The sequence below is a fragment of the Sus scrofa genome, chromosome 16 (assembly GCF_054392235.1).
Source record: "Sus scrofa isolate SSC_HxYL_T2T_F1_AM1 chromosome 16, Sscrofa_HxYL_maternal_Yorkshire_Landrace_v2.0, whole genome shotgun sequence".
NCBI lineage: Eukaryota > Metazoa > Chordata > Mammalia > Artiodactyla > Suidae > Sus > Sus scrofa.
Window position 1 is genome coordinate 52,997,889 of NC_139398.1, and position 16,338 is coordinate 53,014,226.

At 35.8% G+C, this 16,338-nt stretch overlaps 1 protein-coding gene across 6 annotated transcripts in view; it reads left to right on the forward strand.

The window, feature by feature from the left end:
• Nucleotides 1-16,338, forward strand: part of KIF2A (kinesin family member 2A) — a 79,805-nt gene that overhangs the window by 37,011 nt on the left and 26,456 nt on the right. For 3 of the 6 annotated variants that reach the window (XR_014830727.1, XM_021076561.2, XM_021076563.2), the window contains exons 2-6: nucleotides 9,991-10,085; nucleotides 10,393-10,512; nucleotides 13,785-13,839; nucleotides 14,883-15,005; nucleotides 15,578-15,678. Coding sequence is in view for 5 of the 6 variants with exons in the window: in XM_021076561.2 (XP_020932220.1) it covers nucleotides 9,991-10,085; nucleotides 10,393-10,512; nucleotides 13,785-13,839; nucleotides 14,883-15,005; nucleotides 15,578-15,678 (494 nt within the window). In the remaining variant the exon portion in view is untranslated. 6 annotated transcript variants of the gene reach the window in all.

Genomic DNA, 16,338 nt, shown 5'->3' on the forward strand with positions numbered 1-16,338 from the left:
ATAGAGATGCATGTATCTTTTTCTATGAAACTTTTGTCCAGATACATGCCCAGGAGTGGGATTGCTCATAGTTTTATTTTTAGTTTTTTGAGAAACCTTCATACTGTTTTCGTAGTGGTTGTACCAATTTACATGCCCACCAATAGTGAAGGAGGGTTCCTTTTTCTCCACATTCTCTCCAGCGTTTGTTATTTGTTGACTTGTTAATAATGGTCATTCACACTGGGATGAGGTGGTAACTCATTGTAGCTTTGATTTGCATTTCTGTAATAGTGATGTCAAGCATTTTTTGTGTGCCTGCTGGCCAGTCTGTATGTTTTCTTTGGAGAAATGTCTGTTTAGGTCTTCTGCCATTTTTCAATTGGGTTGTTTGGTTTTTGTTGTTGTTGAGTTGTATGAGTTCTTTGTATATTTTGGAGATTAAGCCCTTGTTGGTTGCATTGTTTGCAGGTTTTTTTTTCTCCCATTCCATAGGCTTTTTCTGTTTTTTTTTTTTTTTAATGGTTTCCTTTGCTGTGTAAAAGGTCCCATTGGTTTATTTTTGTTTTTATTTCTATTGTTTTAGGAAACTATCCTAAGAAAACATTTGTGTGGTTTGTGTCAGAGAATTTTGCCTGTGTTCTTTTCTAGGAGTTCGATGGTGTCTTGAGTTTATTTTTGTGTATGGTGTGAGGATGTGTTCCAGTTTCATTGATTTACATGGAGCTGTCCAGTTTTCCCAGCACCACTTGCTGAAGAGACTGTCTTTTTCCAATTTTATATTCTTGCCTCCTTTGTCGAAGATTAATTGACCACAGCTGTCTGGGATTACTTCTGGGTTCTCTATTCTATTCCATAGGTCTGTATGTTTGTTTTGGTACTAGTACCACACTGTCTTGATTACTGTAGCTTTATAATATTGTCTGAAGTCTGGGAGAGTTATGCATCCTGCTTGTTTTTTTTCTCCTCCAGGATTGCTTTGGCAATTCTGGGTCTTTTATGGTTCCATACAAATTTTTGCATTGTTCTAGTTCTGTGGAAAATGTCATGTGTAATTTGATAGGGATTGCATTAAATCTAGAGTTTGCTTTGGATAGTATTTTAACGATATCATTTCTTCCAATCCAGGAGCATGGAATATCTTTCCATTTCTTTGAATCCTCTTGAGAAATAACTTTTATGAAGCTTGGGTATTAAAAACCAAGAAACTTGGTTTCTTGGGGAAACTTGTACAGGATTTCCTTATACTTCCCAAAACTCTGCAACTACTTTTATGCTTCACCCTCAGCAGATATATTTATCTTTACAAGTAGGTTTAAGTCAAGCTGAAATCTTTTAAATCTGTTGCTAGATTTTTAAGTTTTAAAAAATCATAGTTTTGGAACTAATAATTATGTAATAGTGTGAACTTAACAGTTTTCAAATCTGAGTCCCATTTTCTATGAATATAATGTATAACTTAAAAATGGATTGACACTTTTCATCAAAATAGTACAATAAAGTTTATGTATTGGCATCCATCTGCTCCAGATATATAAGAGAAAACCTTTAAAAGGGCATAACTGAGGAGTTCCTCCTGTGGCACAGTAGGTCAAGGATCTGCCATGGCAGGTTGCACCCCCTGCTTTGCGCAGTGGGTTGAATATAAATAGCCATTATTGCTGCAGCTATGGTGTAGGTTGCATCTGTGGTTCCAGTTTGATGCCTAGCCCCGGGAATTTTCATATTCCACAAATGCAGCCAAGAAAAAAAGGCATAGTGGAGCTCAAGAACAAGATACCACCATGGAGCAGAAATGGCTTCAGAAATACTAGTGGATGGGTGGGGCTGAGCAGACAAGCACAACAGAAGTTTGACTCCTAAAGGATGAAAAAAAAAAGAATCAGAGTTAGATTCACTGTTTGAAGGCAAAGGTTTTTGTGGCTCTTCTTTAAAGACATTGATAAAAAAAATTCCTGTTGATTTGTCCCCACAGCTTGTTTATAGGAAGTTTTCCTGAAAGGGACACAGTCCAGTGTAATTAAGGTAGGAATGCAGAAGTGATACTTTGCCACTGTGCACTGGATAAATCCACTTATTCGTGGCTTTATCTGTTCTGATTGATGATGTGTCTCACCTTCAGAAATCATTAAAGGGATATGTAGGACCAAGGTTTCCTATTAAAATAGAAAATAGTTTGAACTGAACAATAACAAAAATACTGAATATGAAAATGTTTAAGATGCTGCTAAAGCTGTTCTTGAAGAGAAATGTGTAGCTCTAATTGCTTTTAAGGAAAAAAGAAAGGATAAAGATGAATGAGCTAAGCATCTACCTTAAGAATTTAAGAAAACGAATTAACACGATATGCCCAAAGTAAGTTGAAAGAAAGAAATAATAATGACTAGGAGCAGTAATTAAGTATTAATAACAAAGTAAAAGGGGTCAACAAAACCAGGCATTGTTCTTGGAAAAGACAAATCTCTTGGGAGTTCCCATTGTGGCACAGCAAGAATGAATCTGACTAGGAACCATGAAGTTGAGGGTTCGATCCCTGGCCTTGCTCAGTGGGTTAAGGATCTGGCGTTGCTTTGAGCTGTGGTGTAGGTCACAGGCACAGCTCAGATCCTGGGTTGCTGTGGCTGTAGCGTAGGCCGCCAGTTGTAGCTCCAATTGGACCCCTAGCCTGGGAACCTCCATATGCTCCGAGTGTGGCCCTGAAAAGCAAAAAAAAAAAAAAAAAAAAAAATTGACAAATCTCAAGTGAGATTTATCAAGGGCAAATAGTTGAAAATTAGGAATAAATAAGTGATTATCATTACAGATGCCATAGGCATTCAATACAATTATGAACCTTATGTCCAGAATTTGAAGACTTAATATAAATCACCTAGAAAAATGCAATTATCAAAAGTCAAGAATAGAAAACAACAATAATCCTATATTAAAGAAATTGAATCTTCTCACAAATAAAACCCTAAGCCAAGATGGCTTTAACCAGTGTCTACGAAACACTTAAGATTCAAATAATTCTAATTTTATGCTAACTATTCTAGAATAAGGTTGGTATGAGAAAGAGGAACTGCTGGCCAGTATTATTCTTAATCAGTGGTATAAAAATCTAAAACAATATTCAATGCAATTCTAATCAAAATCCTAACAGGTGGGGTTTTTTATTGTATATATTTTTTGGAACTTGATAAGCTGATTCTTAAATTTATAAAGACATACAAGAAAGGGTAAAAATATCCAAGAAACTCTTAAAGAACAATGAGGAGGAAAGATTTATAACTACCAGATAATGTGACTTATTGCAAGGCTATAAAAGTAATTAAGACACTGTAGTTTTGGTTCAGAGATAAGAAAAATAGGCTTTTGTTTTGTTTTAATATTATGCCTGCAACCATGACATATAGAAGTTCCTGAATCCAAGCCATAGCTGTGACCTCCGCTGCAGCTGCAGCAACACCAGATCCTGTAATCTACTGTGCTGGGCCATGGATTGAACTTGCACCTCTTCAGCCACCCAAGCCACTGCATTTGGATTCTCACCTGCACCACAGTGGGGGCTCCTTATAGGCGGTTTTGCAGGTACATGGAAGGGTTTTTCAGGAAAAGATATTGGAACAGTTTCCTGTGGTGGAAATTGTGTTAGCATACACAAAGATCAAAATGACAGTGGATTACAGTCTTGAATATAAAAGGCTCTGTAAAACTTTGGAGGACAATATAGGAAAGTATCTTAATGACCTGAGTCTCTGGAAGAATGTTATGACATTTAAAAGCCATAATTAATATGTATATTTTAAAAAAGCCATAATTGAGATATATATATATATTTGACTACATTAAAATTAAAAATGTAAAGTCATCAAAAGGTACTATAGAGAAAATGAAAAGATAAGCCACAACTTTGGAGAAAGTACTTGTTATACATATAACAGAAAATTGTTACAAAGAGTATATAATTTCTGTAGAGAAGTAGAAAAAAATAAAAATAAAAACACAAACATATGAAAGGCCCAAATGGCCAGTGAACTTGAAATAGGCATAACCTAAGTCAGAAAAATTAGATCCACGATACGATTATTTTAAATCTGACAAATATTAAGTGTTATTGGAGATGTGAAGTAATTGCTAGTGCGATTATAAATCTTCATAGGCACAGCCATTGTAGGAAACATCATAACACTACCTCAAAAAGTTATTTTATGTTCTTACTCTTTATTTCTTCTTTTATTGTATGTCCCAGAAATACTTGTGTATTTGTATCAGTACACATGTACAAGAATGCCCACAGTACCATTGTTCCTAACAGAAAAAACATAAAAAGAAATATCCATCAACAGTAGAAAAAAATTTTAGCATATTCGTATGTAGTGAAAATAAGTGAATATAAATGAGTGAAAAGCAACATAAATGAATTTCAGAAGAATAGTGTTGCATAAAACAACAAAGTCTTAAAAATGTCCATTTATATACATTTAAAAATAGGTAAACTTTAGATTTTTGTGTATGTTACATTTATAACTGATAAAACTATAAAGAAACAGCACACAATATTAACCTCAAATATCAGGGTATTGGTTACTTCTGGTAGAGAGGAAAAAGAGGGAGAGGGAGGTTCACTTAAGGAGAGAGGCATAACGGGGTTTCAAAAGTATTGTTTTTTAACCTGGCTCATGGTGGATACATACTTGTTTGCTCTATTATTTTTTAAAATATGGATGTATATATGCTATAATTCACAATAAAGTTGATGGGAGAATCAGAGAACAATGAGTTAGGATAGGGTACAGGAATTTTTTTCAACAGAAATTGGGATGGTATTTGGAGGGCCACATGGGAATATTGTCACAGATTCTGGGGAAAGATATTTCTAATCCTGATTTAATCTCTGAGCTGTAATTCTGTATCTGTAGTTATCTTACTAACAACAGTGCATGATTGCTATTAACAACTGAGACTTAGGGATTTCCTGTTGTTGCTCCAGGGGTTAAGAGTCCAGCTAGTATGAAGATGTGGGTTCCATCCTTGGCCTCGCTTAGTGGGTTAAAGGATCTAACGTTGCCACAAGCTGCATAGGTCACCGATGCAGCTCAGATCTGGCATCACTTTGGCTGTGGTATAGGCCACAGCTGAAGTTCTGATTCAACCCCTAGCCTGGGAACTTCTTAAACAGTCAAACAAACAAAAAACAAAAATCAGACTTAGTATAAATTATCTAGTAGCATCATTTTACCAGTCATCCTGGCTCAAAATTTTCCTATGATATCCATATTTATCACTAAATGATCATTTTTTTCCTTTGAAAAACCTCATGTGACTGTCCCTCTTTTTATTTTATTAACACCTTTGTTTAACAAGTGATTACCATTTGACTTTCGAAAAAATAAAACTGTAATTTTTTACAGTAATTAAAAATAAAGTATTTGATTATCTCAACTGAACCATATTATAAAACAAAAACTTTTTTTTATTGCACCCAAGGCATACAAAAGTTGGCCAGTCCTTAGCCACTAGGCCACCAGGGAACTCCAAACAAAAATCTTTAAAGGCATATGGGAAAGATTCGGTCTTAGAAAATTTTTTTGCAACATCTTTTGGTAAAAGTAATAACCCCCCCCCCCCCATGTTGCATAGATAACTTCAGATATTTCTAGTTATCTGATTCACTGGCAAAAAAGCAAACACTTAAGATTTTATTTGTTCATTCATTTCCAGTCTTTTTATTTCTTATTGCTGGAATTTCACTTTAATTTCTTGTTGGATGAGTAAACTGAACTATACTAGAGATAAGCCAGCATTTTCTCAGTCTTGCCCTACTAAGTCTCAAGAGCTTAGTCTTAACTGGTGAATCAGCTGCTTTTGACTCTGCCAACTTGTAGCTGAAGGCTTTCTGAGTGTTTACATTGGTAATGGAAGTTTTGAAGGTACCAGCTTTGAAAAGACTGCTGATATTATCTCCTTGATTTTCTTTATCTTCCTTGCTCATCAGTCTAGGCTGTTTTTGAAGATTAAAGTCCCTGTGAAATCATGATATATAATGCAGATTTTGTCCCACTGGTCTGCCTCTTTTCACACATCTAGTTATCAATACATTAAGTCACTTCTCCCACCTTAGGAATGTTGGAATATTGTGGTAGATGCTCAATAGTAGGATTGGTAGTATTGGTCCTGCCTTTTGGAACCTGCACATGCTTTTCCCTATTTTCATTATTGTGGTAGTTATTTTGGGAATTACATGGAGACCTCTAAACTCTTCAACAGCATTAACAACAGCCTGTCCCTCTCCTCCTGGAAAGTTATATTTTCTTATGGTGTAGGCTGGTGTTCAAATATATCTTCTTTGGGATCATTTCCTATTGGTGAATTCATATCAATGTACTATATTAAACCACTTCACCTTTCCCAAAACCTTTGTAGCAATAATTTTCTTACCTCCGCTAGTGGGTATTATTACAGTTGTGAGGCTGCCCTTGGTGGGGGGGTAGGAAAGATGTCTGCTGGGTCCTAGCCTCACTACTCATGTTACGGAGATAATAAATTAGGGGCTTGATACAAACAATGGTAGCAGCCTCTTAGACTGTGGTGGTGGACAGCAGGGCAACTCATGTCTCTTTGAGGTTCACTCTTCACCTGCATTACCAGTTGAACTCATATCCTGTGGCAGTCATAAAGACATGGCTTAGATTTCCCTTTGAAAAAAAGCTTCGGCTTCAAGAAGTATATTTAGCTGACGGCCTCAGCTGTTAATGTCTTCAAGGCTCCTTAGCTTTTGAGCTGAGGCCTTGAATTTCCAGGGCAACATCCTGCCAGTGACTGAGCATGGTGTGAGTTCTGGTGGAGTATTTCTGTTTGGCCCAGCAAGACTCCTCTAATGGTCAGTCTTTTCTCTGGAGCTCCTTGATGGGTTGGCCAAGACTGTCAGATCTGCATCAAGGTCTGAGATTTTCTCTGCCTTATATCCCCTTTCCTTCGTAATCTGCATCATGGTCTGAAAATTTTCCACCACAGTCCTGTTTCCTCCTCCTTTTATCTTTTCACAGTAAGCCTCTTGTCCTCATAACTGTCTCAACCTCTGCTTCCCAGAGGACCCAACTGACATGTACTATTTGTACTAGTTATTTACCTAATAACTAGTACAAATCAAATTTCAGCGAGCATTATCTAATTTCCTTTTTTTAAGCCTCTCCCTTAAATTCTCCCAGTATTTTCCAGCTTATTGTTTCCCTCCATCCCCAACACTTGCCTCTCCTCTGATGTCCACTTACCTGAGTAAATGACACCACTGTTTACTCAGTTGCTTTTACATTTGTGTTTCACATTCGGTCTTTGACCCATTTAGAACTTTTTTTTTGGGGGGTGGAGTATTGAGTGTGATAGAAATTAGTCGAGAAAATGGAGAATTGCCATTGTCAGGGATGAATGGTATCAGAGTGGTATTGAGGGGGCAGATCATGTAGGGCTTTGTTAAAGGTCATTAAAAAGACTGATTTTTACTCTGTGCAAGATAGGGAGCCACTGGAAGTTTTAGAGTAAAGGAGTAATCTCATTTAGTTTTCACTAGGAACGTTTAGGCTTTTCTGTGGAGAATAGGCAATAGGTCAGATAGGGTAGAAGCAGAAAGTAGTTGGGAAATGCAATAATCCATGACCAAAGCATCAGTGGAATTGTTAAGACATGACATATTATCTGGGGATAAAACTCAGCGTCATCATTTTATTTTGTAAAAACCACTGGGAGTTTCTGGTGTACAATGAGGGTTGAAAATCTGTACTACACATTATAAATTGTTACAGAGCTATTTGGAATTTAAGCCACATGGGCTTTCTTCCTCATTAGCTTAATTTAGGAGTGTAGAGAAGCATAGTGATAAAAGCAAGTGCTTTTTACATCAGACTGAGGTTCACATCCATGCTAGTTGTTAGCTATGAAACCATGAACTTCAGTTTTTTCATTTTAACAAAGGAGGTAGAAGTTCCTGTTGTGGTGCAGCAGAAATGTATCCGACTAGTAACTATGAGGTTATGGGTTCCATCCCTGGCCTCGCTAAGTTGGTTAAGGATCTGGCATTGCCATGAGCCATGGTGTAGAAGACACGGCTTGGATCCTGCGTGGCCGTGGCTGTGGTGTAGGCTGGCAGTTGTAGATAGACCCCTAGCCCGGGAACCTCCATATGCTGTGGGTGCGGTCCTAAAAATCAAAAAAAAAAAGAAGAAGAAGAAGAAGGGAGGTGTCTACTCCATAGTTATTGCATAGCTATGTTTGTTATGTTAAATGAGCCAGTCTCTGACATGTATGTACTTAGAAAGTAATAGGTTAAAGAAACACCTGGCCTACAATATTGGTTAAAAAAAAAATTCCATTGATTACTCTTGGTGTTGATGAGGAATAGATGCATTTGTTTGGAATATAAATGGAAAGCGATTTTTCAGAGGTCTATCAAAATTTTAATTTCCTTGACCTGGTCTGCACAGACACCCAGTGCAACATCTTTTAATGGCAAACAGGAACAATTTAAATTATTCTTAGTGAAGGAATAAATTGTGATGCATTCCTTTTATGGAATGTTATGCAGTTATTAAAATTAATAGGTCAGTCTATAAAGCTGTCACGGAAAGATTGCCAGTATATATTTTAGTGATGTTAAAAAAAGCACCAATAGGAGTTCCGGTCGTGGCACAGTGGTTAATGAATCCCACTAGGAACCATGAGGTTGTGGGTTTGATCCCTGGCCTTGCTGAGTGGGTTAAGGATCAGGCGTTGCCGTGAGCTGTGGTGTAGGTTGCAGATGTGGCTCAGATCCTGCATTGCTGTGGCTGTGGTGTAGGCTGGTGGCTACAGCTCCGATTCGACCCCTAGCCTGGGAACCTCCATATGCTGTGGGAAGCAGCCCTAGAAAAGGCAAAAAGACAGGGGGAAAAAAAAAAAGCACCAATATATCACTTGAGAGTACATACTTAAATCATTGGTATTTGAATTTTTAACAAAGACTTTGTTTCAAATTTTTATATAAGCCCATATAGAAAAGATATTAGTAATTCCATATATAAATAATACTTAAAATTATTAGTATTCATATTTTCTTTAATGATACTGTATACCTTGTTATTATAGTAACATTTTTTGTTTTATATACTCTATATCTGGGCTTTTTAAAGATAATTAAAGAACTGTGAATTATTCTAAGATAAATTATAGATGCCTCAAGGATGTCATTTAGGAAATATATAAGAAAATTCCATATGTTCAGCATCTTATTAGATAATGTTGAATAAGCAGATATATAACACAGTTTCTCTCTTTACTTGACTAATAATCATATCTGTGAGTAAGATGAAAACAGATGAAATTAGTTTTAAATATATATATACAAATGTACAGAGTACTTATACTCATGTGTGTATGCATCTGTTGATCTGTGTGATGACAAGTACGTGATAACAAATGTGTAATAATAGTTTGTAATAGTGTAAAAAAAAAAAAATACACCTATCAGTAGGTATTAGGAGTACCCTGGTGGTGCTTAGGTATTCAGCATTGTCACTGCTGTTGCTTGGGTTCTATCCCTGGACTGGGAACTTATGCATGCTGTGGGCATAGCCAAAAAGAAGGCATTAAATAACTTGTGATAAACATGGAATGTTATGTAAAAATGTAAAATAATTATTTTAGATCTATAGTCACTAACAGATAAGATCCATAGTAGGAATACTTTCTAACAATTAGAACTCTTTTAACAGTATAAAATTTCAGATATTCCATGCCACTGTAACCATTTATCATGTGTTTTGAAAACTTTCAGTCTAATCCACTTTCTTGAGTTCTTGGTCTTGACAGGCTGCAAGATTTGATTCATGGTCCCATAGACAAAGTTCATTCCCTAATCCTGAGAATCTGTAGAAATCCCTTGTAAGGAAAATAATGTCATAGTCTTTTAAGTTTGTAAATTATAAATTTGTTTTTGACAATATTTAGGAATGCCATAATTCATGGCATTTTAAAAGTATATATTTTATTCCCCCTTAGGCCGAATACATCAAGCAATGGTAACATCTTTAAATGAAGATAATGAAAGTGTAACTGTTGAATGGATAGAAAATGGAGATACAAAAGGCAAAGAGGTATGATAACTGGGTTAAATTTTATTTCCAGTCTTACAATTAAAGATTTTTGAATATGAGACAAAACATAAAACTATAGAATTTTAATATAATCCATGTATTCCTTGACATTCCTCAAGTGACTAAAAAATTTCACTCAAAGGTAGATTCTCCTGTATATCTTATGTGATTGGTCATGTAATCAAGACCACAAAGTGCTACCTTGTTAAACATTTATTCTTTCTATGTAAATTTATTTGAAAACAGAAAGGTGAGTTGGTCACATACACTCATATATAAAATATTGTGTGCATTTTTTTAAAAACAGATTGACCTGGAGAGTATCTTTTCACTTAACCCTGACCTTGTACCAGATGAAGAAATTGAGCCCAGTCCAGAGACACCCCCACCTCCAACATCCTCAGCTAAAGTAAACAAAATTGTAAAGGTTAGTGGTGCAAATTCAGAGCAGGGTGTGTGTGTGTGGTGTGTGCATGTATATGCATGTATATTCTAGTTTGAAATGGGGCTGAGAAGAGTGTAAGTATTAGCTTGCTTTTTAATTATTATTATTTTTTTCTTTTTACAGCCATACCTACAGCATATGGAGGTTCCCAGGCCAGGGGTCGAATTGGGGCTGCATCTGGGACGTCCACCACAGTCACAGCAACACAGGATCTGAGTTGCATCTGCAGTCTGCACCATAGTGTGCGGCAATGCCAGATCCTTAATCCTGAGGATACTTAAACCCTGAGGCCAAGGATTGAACCTGAAACCTCACAGAGAGAACATCAGGTCCTTGACCTGCTGAACTGCAATGAGAACTACTAGTTAATAAACCTTATTGAGGAGTTCCCATTGTGGCTCAGCAGTAATGAACTGGGCTAGTATCCATGAGGATGAGTATTTGATCCCTGACCTTGCTCAGTGGATTAAGTATCCAGCATTGCTCCGAGCTTTGGAGTAGGTCGTAGACGTGGTTTGGATCCCATGCTACTGTGGCTGTGGTGCAGGCTGGCTGCTGCAGCTCCAACTGTACCCCTAGCCTGAGAACCTCCATGTGCAGAAGGTGCAGCCCTAAAAAGAAGGAAAAAATACTTATTAATTCTTTCTTGCCTTTACATGCATGTATACAAAGACAAACTTTCAAAGATTGAAAGTTGTCTAATTCAGAGTTACAACAGTCATTAGGTAAGATCCTATAAAATCCATGCCTGATTAGGATTTTTCCTAAGACTAATAATAGTTTCTTAGGAGATATGGTTCAAAACTGCTTGTTAGTATTTGCTGAGTGAACATATATGACTTCGATAAGGAAGAAGTGAGTTTATTATTCATAATAAATTCTCATTTCAGTATTCTGAAATAGTAATTCTGCTGTTTATGTTTATTAAAGGAAAATGGAAAATAACAGATTGTAGTTTAACTATTTCTCTGTTAACTTGTGACGGTAAATTTTAAAACCATGGTATATCCTCCCTAATAGTTTTATCTTAACAAAAATAAAAGACATGTTACTTTTATTATTTTAAAAGATAATTCCTATTCCTTTCTATAGAAATGTCTCAATGTTAAAACTTTGTATCAAAATACAACTTTTAAAATCAGGTAGTCCCTGAAAGTTGTTAAATCTGCAATTCGTTGCTTTGTGTTCAAAAATTCTTTTACATTGTTGGAGTTGTTGCTGTGGCGCAGTGGGTTAATGATCTGGCTTGTCTTTGTGGAGGTGCCATTTTGATCCCTGCCGTAGTGGGCATAGCAGGTTAAGGATCCAGCATTGCTGAAGCTGTGGGCTAGGTCTCAGTTCCAGCTCGGATTCAGTCTGTGGCTGGGGAACTCTGTATGCCATGGGGGAGGCTAAAAAAGAAAAAAAATTATTCTACATTGTTAGTTTTATCTCTACAAAGATTAAGATGATATGACTTTAGCACTAAAGGAACTTGCTATCTTGCAGGGAAGACGTAAATAAACATCCAAATATAATATAGAAACTCAGCAATATCAACAAAACATTCTGTTGTTCAAACCATGCATGTGAACCTAAGACAGAGTTTCTATTCCTATAATTTCATCCTGTTAAGAGTTACTGCTTAGAGGTCATTAGTTACCCCTTATAAATGTTCAGTTTTTCATATTTGGCTTCACAACCTTGAAGGACCATCATAGTTTATACTTCTTGGTGTATCATTAGCAACCTTTGCTGTGCATTAATATCATCTGGAAACTTTTTTAGAATACTTATTCCCAGGCCCACTCCCAGAGGTTGTTTTATTTTATCTGAAGGATGGCCCTAGCATCAATATCCTTTTAATAGTACCCGTGTGATTTGAAGTGTAGTTAGCATTGAGAGCCATTTGATATCTTTTTTTAGGTGAATGAAGTCTTAATAAATAAATAATAGGACCAAAAACTTCTGCCCTTAACTATTCAGTGTTGGAAATCTTTGAAAGTCTAATGAAACCTTTTAGTAGAACCGTCACTGTGCATTTTATAGTATTTTGATGTTTCACTTTTTTTTTGTTTGTTTGTTTTTTGGGGTTTTTTTTGTTTGTTTGTTTGTCTTTTTGCCATTTCTTGGGCCGCTCCCACGGCATATGGAGGTTCCCAGGCTAGGGGTTGAATCGGAGCTGTAGCCACCGGCCTACGCCAGAGCCACAGCAACGCGGGATTCAAGCCGCGTCTGCGACCTACACCACAGCTCACGGCAACGCCGGATCATTAACCCACTGAGCAAGGGCAGGGACCGAACCCGCAACCTCATGGTTCTTAGTCGGATTCGTTAACCACTGCGCCACGACGGGAACTCCCTGATGTTTCACTTTAAAGGGGGGCTGTAAATTGTCTAAAACTGGTATTTTATTAATTACCCCAGTATTCAAAGATGAAGTGTATTACATGATTTTGGCAGGATAGCATGATGGTTAAAAACGCGTACTTTAGTGAAATTACCTAATCTCTCTTTACTTCGATTCCCTCATCTTTGAAACCAGAATAGCAATAATAATGACCTCAGAGTTCCCTGGTGGTTTAGTAGGTTAAGGAGCTGGTATTGTCATTGCTGTGACTTGGGTCTTGGGTTCAGTCCTTGGCCTGTGAACCTCTGCATGCCATGGGTGCAACAACAAAAAAATTAAATAATATATGAAAGCAGCTAGTAGAATGGTAGGGACTTATTAAATACCATTTGAGATCATTAATTCTTCCTCTGCATCCTCTTGTTCCTTTCTGGTTTGATCAGAGGGTCTGCCATACCACTGGGCTAGTGAATCCTGTTACCAGTAACCGTTAAGCTGTTAAATAGAAATGTGAAAAAAAAATCATAATAATGACCTCATAGAGTTGTTATGAAGATTAAATTAATTAATACATATGGAATCTTTAGAGCAGTACCTGACTCTTGTTTGGGACATGTGGAAGTTCTTTGGGCCAGAGAGCAAATCCATACCATACAGTAATAATGCCAGATCCTTAATTCGTTGAGCCACCAGGGTACTCTTGTCCTTTATTCCTGAATGTTTTTGAGCAGTGGCAGGATACTCATAAAAGAAACTTGAATATTGATAACCATTAGGAGTAATTCATTAGAAGATAATTTTAGTTTTTCTCCATTTAGTTTTATATTGTTGTATGTCTGCTTTTGTTCAGTTAAATGAAATTACTGTGATAGACATGTATATGAGGAGTAGAGAGAAAATAAAATGAACATTTTCTCTTTTATAGAATCGACGGACTGTGGCTTCTGTTAAGAATGATCCTCCTCCAAGAGATAATAGAGGTGAGTAAAAATTTACTTACTCATTTTTGCCTATGGCCCTTACCAGGTAAATCAAAAGTAAACATTACCTTTGATGTACCTGTTCATTTACACTTTATGTGGCTAATTTTAAGATTGGTATCTTCTTAATTTCCAAACACAGTGTCAGTGATATCAAAAAAAATGTTTTATAATTGTAGTGAATGTGAAACTTATGACACAGTTTTGATTCATCTTATTTACCCAATGATTTTTCAAATTTGAGGAGAGTATTATGAGAAAGAAAGGATTAGAGAGTTAGTTTTCACAAGTGTAAATTTAATTATCATGACATTTTCCAAGATTTTCTGGGTAACAGACTTGCAAAAAGGGTCATGGGTAACTTTGTAAAATCTGCTAAAGACAGGTTGAACATTAATTGCATGTCTCTTGTATTTTTCAGCTAGGTGATGGAAACCACAGTTAATTTCTTTTCTAATATTTAGCTGTTGAGAATGGTCCATTCTGTTAGTGATGCTTCCCTGTATGGATGGATGGTGAAGCGGGACAGGTGTAGGTATTAGTAGTGAGATTGGAGGTAGAGGGAAAGTCCTGCACTTACAGCACTATTCTTTGAGCCTTGTGAAAATTTATATTTCTTAGTAAAATGTGATATAGTTAATATTCCTTTTTTCACTTTTTTAACATCCACAGTAGGACATTGTCTATTGAGGGTTTATGTATCTAAGGAGCAAAGAGTGGGATTTAGAATACAAGGAGCATTGAGGGACTTTCAAGTTTTTAACTTTCTGTATTTCAGAATTCTGTAAGTTTTTCAAAATGAGAATGCATATAAAATCTGTATTTTGTACACTTATATTTTTTAAATGATTGAAAACCTCTTAGCATTTCAGTGTATTGAACAATTATTACATATTTTGTTTATATACACATGAGTAGAGAACCTGGTAGTTTGGTAATGCAGTTTTTAAGTATCAGTTCTTTTGAGATATCTCTTTTCCTTTTAATAAGGTTCACCTTTACTAATTTTCTGTTCTAAATTTTAAAATTTGTTTCATTTACAGTGGTTGGTTCTGCACGTGCACGGCCTAGTCAGCTTCCTGAACAGTCTTCCTCTGCACAACAGAATGGTAGTGTTTCAGATATATCTCCAGTTCAAGCTGCAAAAAAGGAATTTGGACCCCCTTGTATGTAAATCATGTATCAAGGATTCAGTCATTTTAGGCATACATGTATTCTCTCTTGGTCAAACTTGTAAGTCCCCAAATAGTAATCAGTCTAATTACAGACTTGATTACAGATTTTAAATTGTGGGAAAAAAATTTTTTACTTGTTAGTTTAGTCTCTGTTGATTGGGTTTTTAAATGTATATTTTGGAGAAAAAATTATAAATAAAAAACTCTTGACAATGTTTCAGTTGCTTAGATTTTAAAATTCTGGCCAGATGATAATTTGAATAGATGGTATAGAAAAAAATTACTTTGCTTCTTGATCTCCCATTCAGAGATCTTTGATTCTAAACCAAGAGATGGCATGTATCAGTATGTTAGAGTCATTTTTCTTGACTCTTATTTGTATATTGTCCTTTTCCTACTTTTGTTAAAGCAGCTCATAAGTAAAATTCACATATTGTTATAGGCATGTTTTGTCACTGTGTACCTTTTTTTGGTGTATGTGGTAAAATGACAAAATTTTTGTATGTAAGTGCACAGTACTCTAAAAGGAAACTATACTTTTACAGCTCATCTTTTTCTTTCAGCACGTAGAAAATCTAATTGTGTGAAAGAAGTAGAGAAGTTACAAGAAAAACGAGAAAAAAGGAGACTACAACAGCAAGAACTTAGAGAAAAAAGAGCCCAGGTTTGTAAAAGAAACACTTTGTTTATGCACCAACCAAAGATTAGGCTGTTTCAGTGAAAGTGATTGGCTTATGAAAAATAATTGTGGCATTCATTTAAAGATTTCAATATGGTTCCTTAAATTGATATTGAAAAATAATATAAACTATTGGGGAAGTAACTTATCATGACATATTTTCACTACATATGCTTTTCAAGTTTTAGTGGGTATGTGTTAGTCCTAAAGCTTACTCCATTTTGAATATTAAGCCATTGTGTTACAGAACTCTGATGGAAGTATAACATCAAGAATAATAGGATTTGGGCTTTTTAGAAGATCTAAAAACACATACAGAAAAAATACCCAGTTAAAGTGTATGGTTATACTATAAATTTTTTAGTTGTTTTTGCATGGTTAATAAGTTCAACATACAATGAAAGGGTGGAAATTCATTGTTTTGACTTATATTAAATGTTGACTTATACTAGGTGTTGTGTTCCTCCTCTCACGTTCCCTTTAGATGGTAGAATTTTATTAGCAACGGAAAAATTGCATAGAAGACTGGTCTTTTATCCTTCTACAGGTCTTCACATATTAGAAATTCTGCTCTTGTACAGGTGATCATCCATTGTGCTTGCATTGTATCTGCTATATTCTTAGAACTTGTTTCTTGTAATAAAA